This window comes from Solenopsis invicta, chromosome 12, assembly GCF_016802725.1.
Source record: "Solenopsis invicta isolate M01_SB chromosome 12, UNIL_Sinv_3.0, whole genome shotgun sequence".
NCBI lineage: Eukaryota > Metazoa > Arthropoda > Insecta > Hymenoptera > Formicidae > Solenopsis > Solenopsis invicta.
In genome coordinates this window covers 10,882,609-10,905,224 of record NC_052675.1, presented here as the reverse complement: position 1 = coordinate 10,905,224, position 22,616 = coordinate 10,882,609, and the positions used below count along the sequence as shown (strand labels likewise).

At 44.9% G+C, this 22,616-nt stretch overlaps 2 protein-coding genes across 3 annotated transcripts in view; both read right to left on the bottom strand.

The window, feature by feature from the left end:
* The window catches only part of LOC105199374 (CCR4-NOT transcription complex subunit 6-like), a 513,220-nt gene that overhangs the window by 435,870 nt on the left and 54,734 nt on the right, over positions 1-22,616 (bottom strand). The gene's annotated exons all lie outside the window — the stretch shown is intronic.
* LOC113004370 lies at positions 18-21,572 on the bottom strand. Its single transcript, XM_039455716.1, is given in 2 exon segments — positions 18-7,367; positions 7,370-21,572. Coding segments are annotated over 2 exon segments (2,247 nt in total). The 5' UTR covers positions 8,807-21,572; the 3' UTR covers positions 18-6,557.

The following is a 22,616-nucleotide window of genomic DNA, read 5'->3' as shown; positions in this document are numbered from 1 at the left end:
AAAATAATGACCACAAATAAATTAAAGACGTTTTTATTGATTCTTCCAAACAGTGTGATTCGAGTTAGTGCAACACCAGCACTAACTGGGCGACGCTGGTAGGTCGGCTTGGTTGATCAGTCTATTATGACGAAGCGGAGCCGAGTATCGGTGTGTGTATGTACGTGTGTATGTTGTGTGTTATATCGTTGCATTATCACAATACATTATTAACGTCAATTGACGATGAGTGAAATAAATACATAAAGGAGAAGCAGGAGGAAGAGAGAATCAAAAAACGATCGACGGCCGACATGGGGAACAAAATTTTTTTTTTTTTTTTTTAAACAAGACAAAGGAAACCAATCGAGGATCATTAAACTGCACTCGCTGAACCCCCTCCATTTCGGCTGTTTTCGAGTCTCTCCCTCTGTCTTCGTCAGAGATCAGATCAGACGGAAAGCACGATTTCTGAAGCGATCACATTGGACGAGCGATCGGGAAAAGTAAAATTCATCAGAGTTAAGGAAACTCTGGCTGGGCAGCGCGAACTAACGCAGGTCAATGATCCAGCGCGAGTTTATTCTTTTGTCTATACAACTATATTTCTAGAGCTCTTAACTGAATTTTGCTACAAACGTATAGCAAATTAAATCACGATTGTCTCTCAAGAGAAATGGAAAGTTTGCACTTTTACAGATTTTTAACGTCAGAGTTTGTAAGCTTTCGAAAGCTGCAAGATCTGTCGATCAAGCGTCTCGCTGCCGTACATTTTATTTGTCCCATCCAACCGGCACATTTTTTTTCTATCTTGTTTTATTTCAATGTTCTCTTTTCGTTTGTCTAATATTTGCGGCGGTTGTTTTCTTCAATATTTACTCCTCGTCTTCGTATTTTTCAGACACATGCGGTAAATGTAAGTAAAAGTCGCAAATATTTAGAACGATAATACTTGAAAAAAAGAGAGAAAGAGAGAGAGAAATTTCTCTCGCTCTTTTTTTCTTTTTCGTACATCGCGATTTCCGGGCGGTCAACAGGTGGTGAGGATTCCGTTCGAGAGCATCTTCAACGACGTTGGGATTGTTTTTCAAAAACATGACTGTACGCATTCTCTTTCTCTCTTTTGTTTATTCGTCAATTCTCACCTCTCTCTCGGCCACGGCATTCGCATACGCGTCTTAATTTCTTAGGCGCTTAGAGAACAGTAAATAAATTAGGTCACTTCCGCCGACGCATCGCCAGAAAACTCTGTTCGTAACAGGTTCCGCGGCTAAATCAGCAAACGTTGTTCGCCATTCCTATCCGATACGTAGAGAAACACTTGTACTCCTCTCGGAGTAAAGTCGTCATTCCTCGCGAAGAGGTCGCACATAACAAATTATCGCGCTATGTTATCTCTTCTTTTTATCTCACGACAAAACTTTACGATCGCTGCGCTGTTCGTCATTCGAAAACATGAATGCGTCATAGGAGCTGCATATTTTTAGCACGAAAAAAATACTACAAGCTACGTCCTCGAGTAATCAAGATCTCCAAAAGCGAAGCTACACGCTCAAGTCGTATGAAGAAAATTTGTGTGAAGGAGCGCCTGTAGCGGAAGCGGCTTGTTAAAGACGAGTTTAATTGTAAGTGCAGTACGTAGAGAACACGACGCGTGAATTTCTTCCTTTAATCCTTTCCTTCAAATTTGCTGGACGTGTTCATTATAAAAAAAAAACCCTTGAATAAGAAAGGTTGCTTACACATAAGAAATAAGAAGGCCTTTACGACTTAAAATAGACTTGCGCCGCAGTCGCTTGATTTAAATCAGTCACTGTCGTGTTTCACTTTTCCCGTCGTACGTTACGTCCGATGCACTCGTATAGCGCATTCATGCAGCGACGAGTTAAATACAACCGAAAATATGTCGACGTACAACAGCGTCGGACAAACATCGCACGCAATCGGATAAAACATGAACGAACATCGCGAATGGCAGGCCTTTTCCCTCGGATGCGATTTGTAGGAATCCTCGAAGAAAAATATCGACAACGATGTTATTAAAGCAATCTTCCTCTCTCTCTCTCTTTCTTTCTTTCCTCTCTCGCGTGCGATTTCCTTGCGCATGCATCGCATGATTATACATCGATGCGTCGCGCGCGCGCGCTCCGCCTTAACAAGGAGCCAAGGACAATATTTATCTGTCGCCACTCGGCAATAAAACTTGCCACGCAAGGTGCGACTCGCCGGCAAGAGAGAAATATTGCTAATATCATTCTTCGCGTTCACGCTCGGGAAACGCGCGTTCGCTACGTACGTCAAACTCGGTATAAAGCGCGCGCACCCGTTATAGCCCAAACGGACATCGTCGTCGTCATCGTCGTTGTCGAATTTTTATGGCCTGCCCTTCGTATGCCCAGCACTGCGAGTGTACTGAATACTAACAAGATTTCATCGGTTTCCTCCTAGTTTAATCCGCGCGTGCTTCTTTTTGGAGAAACGGCTGCTATAAATATTCATGAATAATTCTCTACCGCGCGTTATATATATATATATATATATATATATATATATATATCTCTCTGGAAAACTGGAACGCCAAACCGTGTATCTCCGATTGCCGTTTGCGTTTGTAATATTTATATATATATATATATATATATATATATATAATAAAGGTTTTTAGTAACTGTACCTTTTGTAACCGTGTAACGAGGAACAACGCGGTATTCTTTCAAACTTTTCTCTTTTTCAGAGTGGCGGCAAAAAAACACTTCCATCATTCCATTATTTGTGAATACGGCATTCATCATCACCCGTTTCTCCAAAACGAAACGCGTATCGTACGCACGCCCAAAAAAAAACACCCATTTAAAATATCCACCCATTGTACTTCCCCGATCATACCTCGTCATTATCGTCGTACTTGTTTCCATCGCGCGCTCCGAAATCGTGACAACAAAAGGCGGGGGCCGTCTTCGCGCGATTCTTTCTATACACATATAGACAACGGAGACAATAATCTAAATGGATCGCCTTAGATTCTAGACTTACGGTCTAACGATAGGTGGTTTGCCGAGTTTGTTGTGTGCACGTGTGTGTGTATAACGTGTACGGTGAGATGACGACGTGTGGATGATGCTGGGTGGCTCGTAGTATGTGTCTTGTCCGTCTAGCTGACGTATAATGTCGCGGGAGGGAGGAGAACGGGGAGGTGGTATAGTCTTCGTATATCGCATACAAAACAACGTAGGATTCGCGGGATTCGTCGCGCGACCTCGGTCCCCACGACCGAGGCTCTCTCGATCATCGAGCGCAGATTTACAGAAGAACGAGTCGACCTATCACGACGCAGCTAGCGATAGACACGGCGTGCCCGTGTGTACGTGTGTGTGTGTATGTGACCGGCCGACTCGCTTCTACGTTTACTCGCTTCTACGCTCTGTGTAAATCTGCGCGATGGCCTTTCGCTAATGTAGATATATAGTATATATCTCGGGTATAGAGTGCCTGATCTTACCGCGTAATTCCTTGCCGCGCCTTCCACCCTCGCTCGGTCTCGAGCGCTTCGACCCGTCGCATTTCGATCGTCGCGATAATCAAGCCCCGAGGCCGATCGATCATTCCGGCTCATGAAAGGGGGAAAAAAAAAACTGACAGAATCTAACGAATTAATGATGGGATTTCTCACGTGGTTATTTAACAGTAGTTAAGTTCTCTATCAATGCTAGAATGCTGAGAAAACAAGTTCCATTATTTACGCAAGCATATTGAGTACCGACGGCATTTCATTATCGAAAGTAGAGGCAAAAAAAGAATGAAAATTCTGAATCTCTATAAGGCTTCACGTTTGAAGAGAATGGGATTACGTAAATCGCAATTTAATTCGTAGAAGGAGACCTGAGAACGAAGACAGAGAGAGAGAGAGAGAAAGAGTGAATGATACAAACTTCGGAGCTGCCGTTCGCCAATTCTGGGCGAGTTAGACATCCCGTAACGGAACGTACGACAATATCAATGTATTCGACTCTGGCGAGTCGAGAGAGACGGAATGACGGCAACGATAGTTCCACTTGATTGTATTGATATCGAACAAATCAATAACGCGTTTATCTGGTCCGCCTGCCGTTATTTAGCAGAGGCAACGGTAAACGGCACGCGAGGGGAGGTAGGGGGAGAAGAGCACGAAACAATGTTACGAACTCGGCGAGCGCTAGCCGCCCGGTTATCGGCGCTCGATTACGAGGCTGAACCGTTGCGCCGAGTTATCCGATAAAACGCGGCGATAGCGCGCGATTAAACGCAGTTACCAGTACGGACGGTAGCTCCTTTCACGCGAGGCGGGCCCCTTTCGCGGGAAGAAGATGATGAAGATTCTCTCTCCCGCCAGGGGAACAGTTCGACCTACTATCGCGCGCGATCGGGCGCAAAGGGAGAGGCGAGGTGGAAGGCGCGCAGACGTCGATTACGATCGGCGGCGGCGACGGCGGCGGCGACCAGCAACGGACCGGACCGTTCATCGTTCTTCCGATTAATTGCTACGTTACGTTTTAAACGGTCACGTCGCTGCTACTCGTCTTGAATTGGCGACGAGACGGCGAAAAAAACCCCGTGGTGTGTATATCACCACCACGCGAGCGTGTGTTGGTGCGTGATCAAACGAGATTTGCGTTCACGCGCGAATGTGCATCTCAACCCTCGTGTAATTGACCCCTTGCGACCGAACATTACATTTCGCGGACGCGCCTTTTATCATAGGCACTGCGACGTCACGCGTTTCCGTTATGATTGGCGCGATGCGTAACCGAGAATACCTCGCGTTTCGCGGCTAAAATGAGTTTAGTCGCGTTGAGAATGAATTCGATCGACGATTTAACGTTTCTTAACCGTTGCTCAGGTGCAGGTCGCAAAACGGTTAAGGAGGATGCTCAAGTTCGCACGGATCGTCACTGCGCGAATCGATGGACGTTGAAGAAAAATAGCCGCTGCCTAATTACGCATGAAGCGATAGTTAAATATTCTACGCGTCGATCTCGGATACACGTCGGAGCCAAGACACAATGGGGTATAAGAATTGGGCGTGGGATCGCGGAATGAGATAGAATAAATTCATGATAAGATTAATCATTGTGTAGAGGCAATCGATCGGAAAACAGATATAGTCGAAGCATAAGAGAGATGAGTGGTCCCGCATCTACAGAAGGGCACGGCGAAGGCATTCCGATATTCCGATTGGTAATACATAAAATATCAGGAACGTTATATATATTTTATTCCTCGTCCCCTTCCGCCTTGTTTCTCTATGTTTCATCGTTCCTTGGCTCGCAGCTTCTTTTACGCATGATTTCTCGCCATAGGTCGTTCCACGAATATACATCTGCAGTAATGAAAATGGAGGAGAAAGTGGCTAATCTTCGCGCGCAGAGTCGCGCGTAATCGACGATTAAGCCAATCAGAATTATCTAAGTATTTTCTACATATTTATAAATCAAACAATGTAATAACAAAATTATATCGACTAGTGTTCTCCAATCCGTCGAAGCAAATTGGAACGTCGCGCGTATCGGATGGATCGATTACACGATCTATACGATCAAGAAATTGATTTTGAAAAACACATGGGACGTGTTATTGTTCTCCGATGTATTGTTCTCGACAATAATGTAACGTTCTCGGTTAACGTTTCGCCACCGTCGGACCTTCAAGCGAAATCTTACACGTGCCAGTGAAGTAAAAAAGAAAAAATCGCTCGTAAAAATACGAGAAACTGTCGATTATATAACTAACAACGATCGCCGTGTCGTAACTTGTTACAAAAAAAATTCATGCGCTAAAGAGACCCGATAGACACAGTCACGTGCGTTACGCATATCCAAGCACGCTCGCGTGGTACACTCGTACAATACACACACGCAAGTACACGCTCTTCCGATCTCTCAAGACTAACACGGTCGTGACAAGGCTGTGGATCGACACCGTTTCTCGGTCGCTGAAGTCAATTCACTGGACGCGGAACATCGGATGGATTGCCGATGCGACATCGGTAGGTATACCGAGCGACGGCGCGGCGGCGCGTCGCGTGCGGCATTGCGTGCACGCGCGTCACGTCACGTCACGTATACTACGAACACCGTTAGCGATGAGAAGCCCCTCCTCGTTGTCGCCTTCGACGCCGTCTTGCCGTCTCTCGGCTTAAGCGGCACCTTGACTCGTCGCGCGCACGGGGACACTACTTGGCTCTGGCTCCCCTTTGAGAAAGAGAGAGAGAGAGAGAGAAAGAGAGATTTCAGATCGCATGTAAAAGCGATCACCGCGAGAATAAGACGGACGTCAATCGAGGACGTTCGCCGCGCATGACGGCCGACGAGGAGAACGTCGCGCGCCAGTATTTCTCTCCCGTGTCATTTTCGTTTCGGAACGGGGCCAAATACCTCGTCAACACCCACGCGCACACTCTCCTCCTTTTCTCCGCGCTGTTTTTGCTATCGTCGGCGTTTGCCCGTTTCGCTCTCACCACTTCGTACTCCACCGAGCGAGTCCGCGCGATCGCGAGCGCTCGCTGCGCCCGAGAACACGTTGGGTTAGATAACGACGACCCATCACTCCTCCGCCTGCAGCAGCGTACGGAAGTCCTGCTGCAGCTTCGACTCGTGGTAACTCCATATATCGCTGAAGTCGTCGTCCCCGTTGTCGTCGTCGTCGGCCTCCCCGGCGAAGCTCGACGACGACTTGTCTTCCTCGACGAGACGTTCGGCGGGCGACGGCGACGAGTAGAACTTGATCTCCAGATCCCGATGGCCGTTGGGCGACGTGATGATTTCCGTGGACACCTCCAGACCCTTCGGGGACGCGGTGGACCCGCCACCGGTATTCGAGCCCGTAGCGTTCGCATTCGCCGGCGAGCTCGCTGGCACGCTGCCAATGCTGTCGCCGCGCCAAAGGGCTCGTTTGTGTTTCCCACTTTCAGACTGGCCCCCTCGATCGCCGATAACGCCGACGTCTCTCGTCGGCGCGGCGATTTCCTCGCCGTAGCTGAAGTAACTCGTCGGGTCGCTCCAGCTGCGCCTCAACACTACGCCGCCAGGCCCGGGGATCGGCCCCGCGGTAGCGTCCCTACAGTCGTCGTGTAGTCGAGAGTGCTCGTCGAACAGTCTGTCGAGCGCGCGTTCCTGCAGATTCGTACACGGCGACGCGAGGAACAACGGTATCTGGCCAAAGTGTGTACCGCGACAGTACTCGACGCCGGCGGACGACGTCGGCGGTGGCGGCTGCGGCTGCGGATGCGGATGCGGCGGCGGTGGTGGTGGCAGCGTCGTCGTCAGGAACGGCGAGTAGCCGTTTCGATCGACGTCCCAGATCAGACCGGCCGGGTCGCAGTATCGACACTGACACGGACCCAGACCACCGTCCCCCTGGCCGCGGCCTCGCAGGCTGACTCGCCCGTGTATTCGTGAACGTAACGTCGCGGCAGGTTGCCGTTATCGTTGGCGTGATGATGATGATGATGATGATGATGATGCCGGTAGCCCTTGGGCGGCGCCGTGGCACGCATCGGCGCCGCGATCACGTTACGGTTGTCGTCCAGCACTTTCACTTGCACATGGTGCCGGTGATGCGCGTACCGCTGCTGCTGCCTCACGTCCGCCATCTCCGTCTGCATCGACGGCGCCCTACAACCGGCGCCGTAGATATTCTCGCGATGGCCGACCGGTGGCCTGCGGTAGTTCCTGAGATGTGGCGCGGCCGCTTCGTAGATCCTCGGTTCGTAACAGGTCGGCGCGCCGTACGATTTCACGCCGATGAGGCTGGATTGTTCCCCGGTGGCGGTGGCGGCGACGGCGCCGCAACCGGCAGGCTGCTGCTGCCGCTGCGCCTGCGGCTCCTCCGGCTTAGCCGCGTCGACGCCACTCGCTACGACATTGTTCGGCGGCTTGCGGTCCTTCTTTCTGCGCTTGCGAGGCTTGATGATGCGCGGCAGACTGTTCTCCGAATTGTTCGAGCCGGAGCTCTCGTCACTCGCGATGCTGAGCGAGTCGATGTTCGCGATGTTCGAGGAACCGGCGTTTTCTTTTGTCACAGCGGAGGAACAGTCGGCGTTCGTCGCCGCTGTCTTGGAGTTCGAAGGCACCGTCGTCGTCGGTGGTTTCTTGGTAGTGGCCTCCGGCGGCCTTTGAGGAGCGATTCGCGACGCCAGGCACCTCGTCGCGCCGTTCACGTTGCTCGTCATGGACGGGTTCGCGCTATTATGAACGTAATTGCCAGCGATGTTGCTGCAGGGCGGCGGCGGCGGCGGCGCGTTGGTGATACCATTAGAATTGCCGCTGTTGTTGTTACTGTTGTTGCTGTGCACTTTGCCACGATTGTAAAATCGCCCGGCTAGAATCAGAGGCGCGCCCTGCGTGTGAATCGCCAGCCTGGACAGGGGACTTTTATGCAGATGACCACCCTGCTGCTGCTGCTGTTGCTGTTGCTGCTGCTGCTGCTGCTGCTGATCACTGCAAGTTTGCTGCTGCTGCTGCTGCTGTTGTGGCTGTTGACTGAGCGACGGCGATGATCGTTGATTACACCTGCGCGGACTCGACGTCATTGATATCAGCGGCGCACCCGTCCAACCGCCCGGACCACCGTATTGCACCTGACATTGTTGCTGATCGGCCAGTCCGGGGTAACTCTGTCCTCCATTGTAACAACCGCGCGTCTTGCCGCCACCACGTATCGTCGCTGGTTGTTCTTGCTTCCTACAGACGGGCACGGGCTTGCCGTGCAGCCCGGCGCGCACGTTAGACGAGATCAGGCAGCTGCCGATGTAACGCTCCACTTCCAGGGCGCCCTGGGAGGCCGGGCTCATCTTACAATACCCGCGGACCGCGCCACCAATGCTATCAGGCGCACGATCGCGACGGTAATCTTCGACGATACAGAGTAAATTTGGCACTCGCACGGCCACTCTGGCACTGACAACTCCGTTCCGATTCTCCTCTTACTTGTCGCGGCACATTATTCCACTGATTCCGATCCCCTCGAGCGGATAAGGAAAGCCGTGATCTAGCCCATGTTCATAATGCGGCATCGACTACGACGGCCGGAGCGACTAGGTTCAGCGCGAGATCGCAACGTATATTCCGTAGGTCGAAAGTAGGCCGGGAAGAGAGGCGGTCGCGGCGATGCCGAACGAGCGTAAACTCGCAACCCTTCGCCGAGAGCGACCGAACGAAACCGCGGCCGGAACGACACTGAAGCTGGTGCTGCTGGCCGGAGCAACGTTACACCGTTCTCGCTCCTCTGCGACGTGGAGGTCTCCCTACCCGCTCTCTCATTGCTGCCACCACCACCACGAGCACCAGATCCCCTCTTTCGCCGTCGATGGCACTTCCACCCCCACTCGTGCCATCTCCCACTCCTTACCTCCTTTCGATACGATGCCGCGCACACCGGGTATATACCACGCGCGGCGCGGTGTCGTATCCTTCCGGCGGACGACGACGCTGTCACAATTCGGCGAGAGGATCTTGGGAGAAAGCTAGGAGACCGAGAGAGGGAGAGCGAGGATGAGCCGAGTCGGAGAGCATCGTCGTCTACTCGTCGCAACGCTGACTGACAGAGACGAATTTACCTGCCTGCCCGGTGCTTATCCGGGTTTCTTATACTCTGACTTAGCATAAATTTCATAAACAAATCCTGGACCTGCTTTCTCCATTTCTTTCTCTCTCTCTCTCTCTCTCTTTCTCTCTCGCTTCCCTCGTGCTTGCTGCAGCGTAAAATATGAGCGAGTCTAAAACAGTAGATTACAAAGAGAGAAAGAAGGATTTTATGACTTTCTGAACTTATTCTCGAGCGGATAAACCCTAATCAAATTCCTATGGAGAAATAAACAAAGTGGCAAAAAAACTTCGAGAAATTGTCTCTTTAAATTAAAAAAAAAATGCTTTCTTATCATAAACTACGTATTGGACAGATGTATATTTAGAAAGGCGCAAGGAAAATGATGTAATCTCGTAGAAATTTCAAAAGAGAAGAATTGGTACGTTCAAACTCCTTAATACTTCATAGAAACCTGCAGGCAGTTACATAAATTCTTCGCTATCAGGGTTATTTTTACATATGATACGGTAATCTACATTAGATAGTGATAAAGCATCATGCGTTCCACCGCGATATCACCTTCACTTATACAATGAATCATAAGGGAAAAATGGAGTAACGATCGCGTCGATGATTCATCGAGCGATAAGTCGCTCGTTTAAAATGCACTCCGCTTAAAATATCCGCGGTAATAACTCTTCGCATGCAAAACATCGCCTATCGAAGGACGTTTTTTTTTTTATTTTACGCCAGTTTTAAATAGTTTACGTCGATCAGGTCGCGTTAATAGCATGACGTAACTTTAGTTCCGCGGAAAATTACGCGACTCATGTTTCGTCGCGTGATACAGCACGAAATAATTAACAACATGCTATTATATTTTTATTTTTAAAATATAATATCTTGGACGGTGGATCATATTCGAATTGAGAAACGTACGAATTTTTTTGCTTTGAACGCGACTCGACTATCATACGTTTTAAATAAAGTAAAAAATAAGGCACGTTCTCGGAACTTGACGTGCATCACTTTTAAAACAATCTACTATCAGTTTCTGAAAATCTCGTAACTTAGATCGGCCCGAGGAACGAGATCGACCATATATTCTCGCTGTCAAAGCGAACTAACCGACTACTGTCAGCCGTGAAGCGGTCGGAGAACGGAGAGAGTACGGAAGAGAAGAGCGCGCTGGAAAGAGAGATAGGTAGGAGGACTCGGGTATCTTATATCAAGGCACCCTCGCATCTGGGTCACCGGCTCGAAAAGTGGGTCACAAGTCATCAATCGCCCGCGGCACGCCACTCGGGTCAGATCTCCTTCCGCCCACTCTCTCTCATCCGAAACGTCTGGTGCGGTGAGAGGTGATTCGATTCTTACTCGAAAGTCCCGCCGTCATCGTTAGACGCATCAGGAAAGTTCGGCATCGCGTTTCCTTGTTATTGCTCATATTAAAAGAGTAACGTAAAGCACCTGTATTAAAGCACGCGTTAAGAGGAAGTTTTAGGATCGCTCGTCTGTCATTACTACACTTGTGGAGAAAGAAGTTCGGAGCGGGCTCACTATTATTAGATACATCAGGAATGAGTGTGTTTGGAACGATCTCTCTATTATTACGCGAGCCAAAGAACAGTTCGGAAGCGCCTCTTTCTATCCCTCACGAATAGCACACTTATAACACATGTTCGAAAAAATTTTGCCGTCTGGCGCTTTATTATTACACTTTTCTTTCGAGCGAACGCAAATAAAGTATATTGCGTGCAAAATTCCTAAAGTTTTCCATTCTGAACTCGAATAAAAGCATTTTTCCGTTAGCTCCGGAGTAAATTAAATCTTTTCCTTCTGCTGAAATATCTTCTGTCGAGAAATATATTAAAACTCCATCTTCGTATAATATAATATAGACAATACATTTATTTTCTTATATATTATGCTAAAAATTTTCTATCGACTTTTACAAAATGAGAAAATGTATTTATAAAAGCTTTTTCTCAATCATTCCTTGATTTATGTATACCACACGTGTACATGTTATAAAAAAAGGAATATCGGGAAAATATCATATGTTGACTTTTTCGTGCTACCTCAATAATAAGTGCACCTGTCTAAACGAAATGGAGTCTAAAACAGGGCTCTCCCGGCACGATTAGGATCACGGCGTTTCCTGGTGTAGAATAGATTGTGTTTCTTGATCGCAGATAAGTCTCGCGACGCGATGTCGATGCGCGAGCTATCGCGCGTCCCGATCGGGGATGCGCCATTAGCGATTGTTACAAACTGATTTTGATGTCCCGTCGCGCGATCGGTCGCTCGATAAAGTGGCAATCCGCGATTAGCACCGCTGTAGATTGGCTTTATTGTGAAATGTGTCGAACCATTAAACCGCAACGCGATATTGTTATCGCCCCGGAAACGAACAATTGTTATAATCCATGCCTCTTTTTCATTTGGTCGGCCGGCAGAAAATAGCCAGACATAGATATACCGCGTGATAAATTTACGGATTCTAAAAGCACGTCGATTAGAGAAAACAGTTTATCGCACATTGTCGTTGCTGCCAGTGTCATTCAGTGTAAAAAGAAATGTGTTGTAACAACACGCATTAGGGAATGTTAAAGTGTCTCCACTTTTAACACACGAAACTGGCATGTTAAATTTAACAAAATGCATTCTTTTAACACACATAAGTATACTTATTTGTGTTAAAAGAATGCATTTTGTTAATTTAGTTTTGTATTAAAAGTGGAGACACTTTAACATGCTCTAATGCATGTTGTTACAACACATTTCAGCTCACCCTTTTTTACAGTGTTGCTACAATAACAAAAAGGTAAATCAGGTCTATTTAAAAATTATTCGAAAACTATTCAGATACATATTTTAAATAAAGTTAAATGTACACTTTCCGATCTTTATTTGGCGTCGCAGAATGTTGTAAGCTGCATATAAATAAATAGTAAAGACGTCTGCCAATTAAACTGAATTAAAATAAAATATTCCAAGACAAGGTGGAAATTTTTAACAAGATTAAAGATAAATATGACGATCTGATTCTCGGTTAAATTAGAAAAGCTCTGACCGAAATTGAGCACCGTGACTCTCCATCACAGATGTTCAGGACGAAGGAGAGACGCGGAGGCGCTTTTCTTGCTGGAGGTAAACGAAGCGCGTCGGGAAATAATGAAAAATAGACGAAGCGCGACGTGAAAGTGCGCTATAAGCGCACTTCAGAAAATCTTGGTCGATAAGTACGCTTGAATGAGCGATTCCTGAGTGAAAGCGACTACAACAATGATTTATACGCGCGATAAAAATCTGAAGAAAAAAAAAGATAGAGATTAACTGAAATAATATAAAACTAAGAAGCTGCTCCAGCGAGATAAACTTTAATATATAGAAGAATCTATTAAAGTGACAAAGTCTACAATTTATGCAAGATGTCTTGCCAATTCATCAATCTGGTTAAATAATAATAATAAATAATTCAATAACAATTGTTTACAAAATATTTCGAAATCTGAAATTCCTCGAGCATCGCATCGAGACATCTCGTCACGCAAGAAAACTCCGCTCTAAATAGATGAAAGCAACGATTTTGCACGACTGTAATAGAAACAACGGTGTGCACGCGCGTAAATAATCGGAGGAGCATTTAATGCTTTACGACGGGATGTTCCTCGTCGCGGGATCTCGTAATAGCATTGCGCGTGAATATACAATACATGCATCCTGAAAACGCGGCTGCCATCGTAGATAAACATCGAACGGTTTCGTCATACCGAGGAATTTGTCGGCGCGAGACGAGATAATGGCGAGAAAAATTCGCAACTTCGCTAAAGGCGGGGAACAAAAACGTTCAGCAAGCCACAATGCAGCTCGTGCACGTATCGCGGAAAATGGGGTTGCTTTGATCTCGCGAAATGACTTTGATCACGCAGCGATATTTTCGAGCGATAATTTTTTTTTTTTTCGTCATACGGTTGCGGTTCGCTTGCTGGAAAATACATTGTTTCGAGGACAAATGGCAGGAATGTCCATTATTTCAAGTACGGAAACCTCATTTAGGAATATTGATGTCCAACGAAAGTGTAACTTTGTCAGTTCAAACCGATTCCAATATAATCCAATCCAATTCCAATTTCGAGCGCAATATTGACCGCAGTGTATAAATTGACTATAAATTTCTGTAAAGAGCGATTCGTAAATAATGTTTTTTTTTTTTTTTAAATCGCAAAGAGAGAGGGGAACTGAGCATCTAAAATATGCACTACAATATTTTTGTTTCTATAAATAAATGTTTATATAATGTGCTGACGGCATTTGCCAGATTTCCACGAAAAAAGAAACTTTTTTATCATAAGCGGTTGACACATTTTTTTTTTTTGCTTCCAAATGCATTAGATGTAATGAATGTGAGTCCGTATGACTTGGCCCACTTCGGATTGGAAATTTCCGACATGCTCGAGCGATCATGCCGATGTGAACGCTACGGATACAACGCGTTCGCGTTCGAACGATCAATGGGGAAACGGCCAGCAGGAACCGATGCTTTACCTGCATGGTAATCTCTTAGCATAATCCGAATTAGGTCCTGCACTACGTGTACAATGTCCCTTACGATAACAGAGCATAAATCACAGGCATCGATAATGAGAAATCCACTGTGCGCATTATGGCCGCGGCATGCACGCGGGCATCTCTATAATGGGAATACGTAACTAACATCCCATGCCCATTACGTGTACCTGAGCCCGTGGAGGTCGTTTTTCTAGATCATTACACCAGGCCCCAGACGCCTGGAAAATTGAAGATTAGCGTGTACGTGAAAAATTAACGGCAACGATAGAGAGTAACCAGTGGAAGGCGGATTACGTGATTTGTAAGCTGTCGATTATTAATGGCGATAATCTGAATAATCCTAGTTATGTAATAAGACAGGTTAAATTTCCTAAGGGGTTACGTGCTCGTTTAATATTCTCGTCTAAAGTTACCAATTTTGGGCTAAGGTGGCAAGTTAGAAGGAATAGTCCTGAACAAATTAATGAAGATGAATGATTTAAACTGTCGCATTTAAATTTATACAACCGAGAATCGGAGGACTGCGAGGACAAGTCTGTGATTCGTAGAATTACTTTTATAAATACGGCATACTTCATTTTGGACTCGAGAGTGCAAAACCCCCGTATCTAAAATCGGCTGTCACGAATTACGCGACTCGTCGCTTCCTCTGACGAAGCCTTCGATCTCCGCGCGTGACTGCTCGGATGTTAAAATTACACGGGACATATGTGACGTGCCGCCGAGAGCTTCGGCTTGAACCGACGAACGTGGCACAGACACGTAGAAAAACAAACGTTTCCTCGGCTTTAGGTGAAACACGCGACACCACCGTTGGTAGCTGCTGCTGCAACCGTCGCACAGCTAAGCTGCAACAAAGAGCGAGGAAAGCAAAAAAATCAGCCCTCCCGGTTTCGTATCTCCGACGAAAACAACCTTCGTGGTACACGTTTCTATGCTTTTTCTCTTGGATTTGTCTCCTTCGAATCCGCCCAAAAGATTCATCTTCCCTCCCCCCTTCTCTCTCTCTCTCTCACTCACTCTTTCTCACCCTTTCCACTCCTCTCGAGGATCTCTCGGTCTATCCGACGGCCAGCCGATTATTACGCCACCGCAACTATAACTTTTCCTAGAAGGCATCCATTATCGTGATTGTTCACAAGTTTACGGTCGACGCGGCGCAACTACCTGACAAATCATCTCAAGGAGAGGAAACGGAGAGAAACGTGGGGCCTTGGAGGGATTTCAGTTTTCATCGCCTCGATCGGCTCCCGACTTATATAGACATGAATTAATAGAATCTAATATATTCGCGTAAAATATTCTCTTTAATAAAATATGAGATCAGATTATCACTTCGCGCAATGTTTTATCTATTACAAAATCTGACTGATTCGATAACGCGAATAATTTTGACGAGCGTGTTAGCGTGCAATGATATATTTTCCTTTATCTTCCGTCCTTTCGCATAACATGTGGAAAACGGAGATTTTTTTTTTTATCTAACAATGATAGTATTTCTGAGCAAATCTCATCGGAAAAATAATTTCCGCGAAACATTCGTCGCAAATCAAAGGGATTATCAATGGTGGTACATGATCGATTGGTGAAGATTACAAACAGTTTCGGAGTGACACGTGCGCGATAAATTATTGTGCTCACAAATAATCGATCACGGTAGGCATTATCCGTCGACGGTTGGACGCGCACACATAAATAAGAGCAATGCTCGTCTAATAAATATTTCCGATCGAGCTCAACGTTTTGGCATGCTTAATTGGATAATAGATAATGCACAGTTGGCATTTCATCTGGGTATTGTCTATTCCCCAGAAAATAATAGACCACGCTTGTCACGACAGTAACGTGATAGTGACGTGTTACACGTAACATGCTCATGCAAATCACGTAATATTTTAGGGAACTTAGTTTCAAAAATCGCTTGTTAAGACGCGAATGCGAATTGGCATTATTTTACACAGTATTAAAAAGAGAAAGATATTTCAAAGAAAATAACAAGAAAATTTGTGCTAATATATCATTCTTCTGCGATTATTTTGTCACGGAGATTTCGGCTGGTTTCGTGCGTCACACGTATGCGCATAAACGGGACATAAATTGTATAAAATACGAAAATATATATACTTTTATATATTGAATTAAAACCCGTTTACGTATGCAATATAAAATTGCTTAACTCACTTGACATCTGTCCGAAGAGAATTTCAAATGCGATTTACGACATTCGCGAATTATTTCATTATTCCATTACGCGCCAATCGATGGAGCGCGGTCTTTCGCATATACCGGGTAACTCCCCCGTGTGCTTAATTAAATATTTATAAAGCGAGCTAACAGGGCTGTCTGTGGTCGGACGCAAAATCGATAAACGACAATCTGTTCCGCGTTCTACTTTCGTCACCGAAGGCACTGATTCTCTTTGCACGAGAATCCTCTTATTATCCCGAAGATCCTGAAGGGTCCCCCAGGAAGGAATATCTCTCAGGGTATTGGCCGACTGATTGGCGAAGGCCCTCGTGCAAGTTCACGCCCAAGCACTAACGAACATGCGCTAATCGTGGCGAAATGTGCACACAGACGAAACTGCGGATAACGCTTCACGGCGGATAAATAGCCTAAACTCCGCCAGTTCCTGCGCAAACTTCGCTCCCGAAATACAGACGACCCGATATTATTTTGAACTAACGAGGGAAGCGAGATCTTCCGTAATTAGAAGAGCCGGTGCTGACTTCGTTGAAACGTCCGTAATTAAAATTTAATACCGCCGTACTTGACATGCAATACACGAAAAGCTAATTATGTTAATTATGTTAATTGCGTCAATGCACAATTACATTATCGGCACATTAATCTTTGTCGTCAGATCAAAGATTAACGACATTTTAAGCGATAGTAATATCAATTTGATTGCATAAAAAATCTCGACGTATCGCAGAATAATTAAAAAGAGTTGAAAATTCAAGTGCCACGAGATCTCAACGAAAAGTATCTTTTAGATAGAAATGCTTTGATATTTCACGTGCCTTGAGCTAAAAGATTAATGTAAAATCAACGTAAGTAGCTAAATATCATCGCAACATATAATAAAGCATAATAATGTATTATGTAAAAGGATAATAACATATACGGATGAAATACGGTAATTTGAATTAACTTGTGTACTTTTGAAGAATTTAAACGTTCCCATTCTGTCATATCAGTGATAGAACGTGACGCAATCGCGCTGGGACATCGCAGCGGTCAATCGATACCGATACCGACTGACTATGGCGAAAGAGAGAGAGAGAGAGAGAGAGAGAGAGAGAGAGAGAACGTGATTTTCCAACGATTCCCTCTCGCTGAAACGCGTCTCCTCGGAAAGACGAAACGAGTCAGTTTCGGGCAAGCAACGGTGCAGGCGGCGGCATTTCGACGGCTAGGATTTTCACGCTTTCGCAATATCTTACCGCTCGGGACAGCTGCAATAATCCTCCTTGACGTTTACGACACCCGCGAGAACGCGAGATGCAGCGGCAGATGATAGATCTAACTTCCTCGCGGGATTAAATGCGGATCCCTAACGAAACGCGTTTTATCGCTGTAGGTAGAAATGGCAGCCCCGATCGAAAAATAAAGATATTGCCGTCACGATAATGGATGAGAGCGGCGTTAAACGCGAGCCTTGCAACTATATAACACAACTTTATTTTCGCGTTTCGCTCATGTTCTATTCAGCCGGTTTTATAAAATTCGTGCCATTGCGTCACTCGTTTCGGAAATATTATTTGGTGGCAAATATAGAAAGCTATTTGCGGCGGCAGAGCTGCAGAAGAATCCTGATTAAAGTTATAATTAAAAATGAACTCATAAGTGCGTAATTTTATAGATCCGTCTGCATTTTCCCAAATTCGCTTGAATTTCGTGACCGTTTAGCATACATGCTAATAAGATTCGAATAAATCGCTCACCGCGTATTAACAATCATGAAAATAACGGGATTTGCGTAAAGCAAATGCAAATATTGAGTTCATTGTTTGGCGAGAGCCGGAGGAAAAAATATCGCTTTTAATTGAAATCTCTGTTTGAACGCGGAACAATGTGCGACAATGTGAGACGTGTATCATGCATTTTGACGTGGTGTACGCCCGAGATAACGAGAATAACGAGGTGCTGTTACGCGACGATAAAATGTGCATCGCAATGATGCAACGCAAACAGCGCGTCTTCGCCACGCTGAAATTGTTTTCCGCCGGATAAAAAACATTAGCTCGAGTCCATTCTATAAGGCAGAATTTATAGATCAATCCGAAAAATGCGTTTTCGTCGTAAACAAATCGATCGAGTCCAATACGATTTCTTCCCGAATTACTAAACGTTTGTTCCTCCTGTTCGCGAGAAATATTTTCTCACGGAAGACAATAGAACAAAACACCAAGTTATTAAGCGCCGCTTTCAACAATTTCAAAGACATTTCAGCGGTATACGCGAAAACACGTTAGAAATCCCGAGCGTTATTTTTATTTTTTTTTGTTTTTTTTTTTTTTAACACGAAACATCAAAATTTGACTCGAGTCGGGATCGTTTCTCAAAGCTCGTGTCATGGATAATTCGCGAGAGAAAGAGCATCATGGATCGTAAGCCGCGACAAACGATGCGAAAACGAGCAAAACTATGTCGTACGCGCATTCGCCTTATTATCGATTTTCGATAAACATCGTATCACCCCCGTGCAGCAGTGGCAGCAACAGCAGCAGCAGCAGCAGCAGCGCACGGAGGTGGTATAATACACTCGAATTGCGCGCACGATCCGTGAACATTATTCCTCGGTAAAGCGCACATCCGATTCGCTCAGTGTCGAAAGTCATTTTGTCCTGTTTTCCCTCCCTTCATTTTTCCGTGTTGAAAGAATTACGCGATAAGCGATATGAGAAGAGAAAAAAGCAGAGAAATAGAGGGGGAGGAGGAGGGGGGAGAAACAAAGAAAGAAATTCACGGCTCTAGCGGCGATATTAAAACGCATACACTAACGAACCCCCCCCCCCGTCCCCCTTAATACGTGCGCGCGATAAATGAACGGATAAAGGGAAAGGGAGGAAAACGACCATTAACGTTTTCGCATCAGCGTCTGCTACAAAGAGAGCGCTCCCCGTCCCCCCCTCTTCGCCCTCCTCCTTCCTCGTAACTTTTATAGAATTATTCGATTTGTGCGCACCGCCGAGTTAATGAAATTGCTCGATCTGCCGTTATTTACGCGATATTAACCTTTTCGTTTAAGAACCGATTCAACAACGTCGTTATACGACATCGGCGCTCGGACATGTGCCGTATATATTGCTATCTGCCGACACATAACTGCAAGCTTGACTCGAGATACGATGTGGAGGTACTAGGTAAAGAATACGTTTTATTATAAAGGACGATCGTTAAAAGTTATCGCAACGATTAAAAGATAAGCTCGCAAATGCGACACAACGGCGCCAAACGCACTCGCGAGAGGGAATAATTAAATCAAATGGTAGAAAAAGAGAGATCACTCCACTTTCCGACGTTCTCCATCAATCATTTCATTATCGTTCATTACCTCTAATCTGCGGCAAGAGATCACGCTCTTTCTGTCTTTCCGGAAAAATCTGGCGAGTTTCCGAGTTTTACGACGCGCCGCCTCTCTCTCCTAACACGGCCTAATTCCTCGGGTTAACGATCATGCAGTTTTTTCATTTTGCATGGAGATAATAGGTCAGACGGGAGGAAAATTTCAAAGTTATAAGTTCTATGGGGCATATTTTCATCAACAATTACGGCCTCGCCGGGAAACACTCTGAATCCTCGGTTTTAATCAAGCAACTTTCACGACCCGTAGTGAAAGGAAAAAAAAATAAAACCGCGACTTATGAACCATGAAACACCCACCCCTTACTGCATAAGAATATCGCGTAAAATCTATGCCTCGAGGAGCGTTTAATATTGTGACAGGGAGCAACGCAATTTCGCAGGGTATATTCGATAATCATTTTAAAAATTTAACATTCCTGTTCTTTTTGTAAAAGGAGAATTATCAGTAGAAGTAGGTTCTGGAAGTAATACCTATTATTCCCGTCGTTCATAAAAACGATGTCTATATTAAGCTTCATATAATTTAATATTAAGCTAAATGTCAAATAATTAGAGAATAGTTGTAATATCACGCTCACAGAATTGTCATTTAATACAAGATCTTTAGCTTCCACATTCTATTTTAATATGTATAACTCTAGTATCATTTTCATATATTTTTCACCAGATTTTTAATAATACATTACATAAGATTCCATCCGCTGGAAATAACGCGTAATCTCAACGGAGATGAGCGAAAAATTATTTTGCTTCTTCGATAATCACAGTATGGATTTATTCAAATAAGATTCGACGGCAGATAAATCGAAAATCAATTAATCAAGCTTAATGCTTATAAGAAGAATTTAAAAGTTAAAAGATCATGAAAAAAATTATAATTTATTAATCGGACTTAATACTTTATTCAGATGCGCTATCTTAGATGATAAACGTTGAGAGCAATCAGTCTCTCATTCGGAATTAAATTCGCCTTTATGCAAATTTTCTATATCCACTTTCGATAGATGATAAAGATGTGACCACGAAAGTGCGATAATTTCTCACGAAAAGAATTTGAATGTTGTTGTAATAATTCTCTCTCGAAACTGATCAGCGGCTTCGCAAAATAAATACACATCAATATCAAAGCACGATCAAACGTATCTATATAATTATTATTTTCTCATCGAATCGCCGATAAATTTATCAATAAGTAATTCGGCATAATTAGAGATTAAACAGTATAAAATTATAATAAAGATAGTAAAGTACAATTCGATATATAAATGTTGAAGTGGTTAGCTAATTTAACGAGCTCGCTTATCGAACCACCGGAAATTAACCGATGTTTATCTGTACACTTCCGATCCTATGGGACTCGTGCCGATAATAGAACGATGTTTACATATTATTGATTCGGTTACGTGCCGTCGCTGAATTTAGCGTTCGACGCTAATTGGGAGGGAAGTGTACGAGGGAAGTGTAATCTCGCGGCATATGCAAATCCACGTCACTTGCACATCGTAGTCTAACAGTATCGTTAAACGCTTATTGTATATAAGTTTCATATATACACAATGTATACACACATGCACGTATATGTATGCGCATGTACGTACAGACTGCATGCAGGCTTACCCGGTGAACTCGAATCGCGAGAAAATAGCATTTTCGATTTGAATACGCGTACATGCATGCTGGAAAGACTCATACCTACGCGTAATCAGCGGTATTACCTCCATTTACCCACACTACTTGCAGAGAAAACGATCCGTTTTCGACGCGCCGAAGCCGGGATTAATATCCCTGAGGTAACGTTACTCGCGGTTATTAAATATCGATGCCGCGTATATGCCGCGCGTAAACTACTCACCCAATACGAGGAGTCAATCATACGCCATGATTAGGGCAGAGATCCCAACTTACCTGAAACAGAGATTATTGGATGGTATTAATAGTAATGTCGCGGTTAAGTAACAGAATATCAGACGTTAACGCTTCGGAGTTCGTACGCGTATATCGTGTACGACTAAATTATGCAATTGATGTTCCGGATAGCGAACGCTAACTTTCAAACTTGCGTATCGATATTAAATATTAATACGCTGAAGTATAATCTAACGTATACTTCGTTATAAATGATGCAGAGAACACGATTAAATTTATGATCTGAAAAGCGAAATTACGGCAAAAATTAAATAAATATTTAATAGAAATGTTCTCGGGGAAAATTGTAACAATTCCATACATAATTTTAAAGCTGCATGCATTAATAATTCTTTTTTTTTATCTTCTATTCTTTTTTTTTCTTTATTTTCGTATAAAAATGTTTTTCTGATCGAAACGCACATACGTATGTTTTTTTTTCATAGTGACTTTCGAAACAGAGCGTAAATTTCTCTCTTAATGTTCTCCAACACGATCCTCTCTCCAATTTTTGTGAACACAGGTTTTTCGAACGCGAGTGCGAGGTGCATTAAAAGGTGAAAGTTATCGACCTCGGGCGATGCAGATGCATCGCTTTTGCATCGCGGCGCGGCGAGCGAACGCCTCGAAAAGGTCGGAAGATATCCAAGTGATGTAATCGAGCGAACATAAACCGAGCGATATTTTATTGCTATGGACGTCGATACATCGCAGATCGGATTCGATGTCGAAGGAACGAACGCTCTTGCGTAGGGACGCACCGCGGAAGTGCACAGGGCGGCGGAGCAGTGACTGGCCGGGATCGTTCCTTTATTTTTTGTCAGTCGTTACAGCAATTACATGTCTCGGGACTGTCATCGATAATGCATACCTCGGACTGCGCGGCTTGTTAAACGCGTTCGGCATAAGGTTCCCCAAGCAATACAGCGAGCATCCCGCTAGCGAGCACAAAATCATACCGCCTCATTCTATTCAATCTTGTTCAATTAACCGGTTCGATCAGC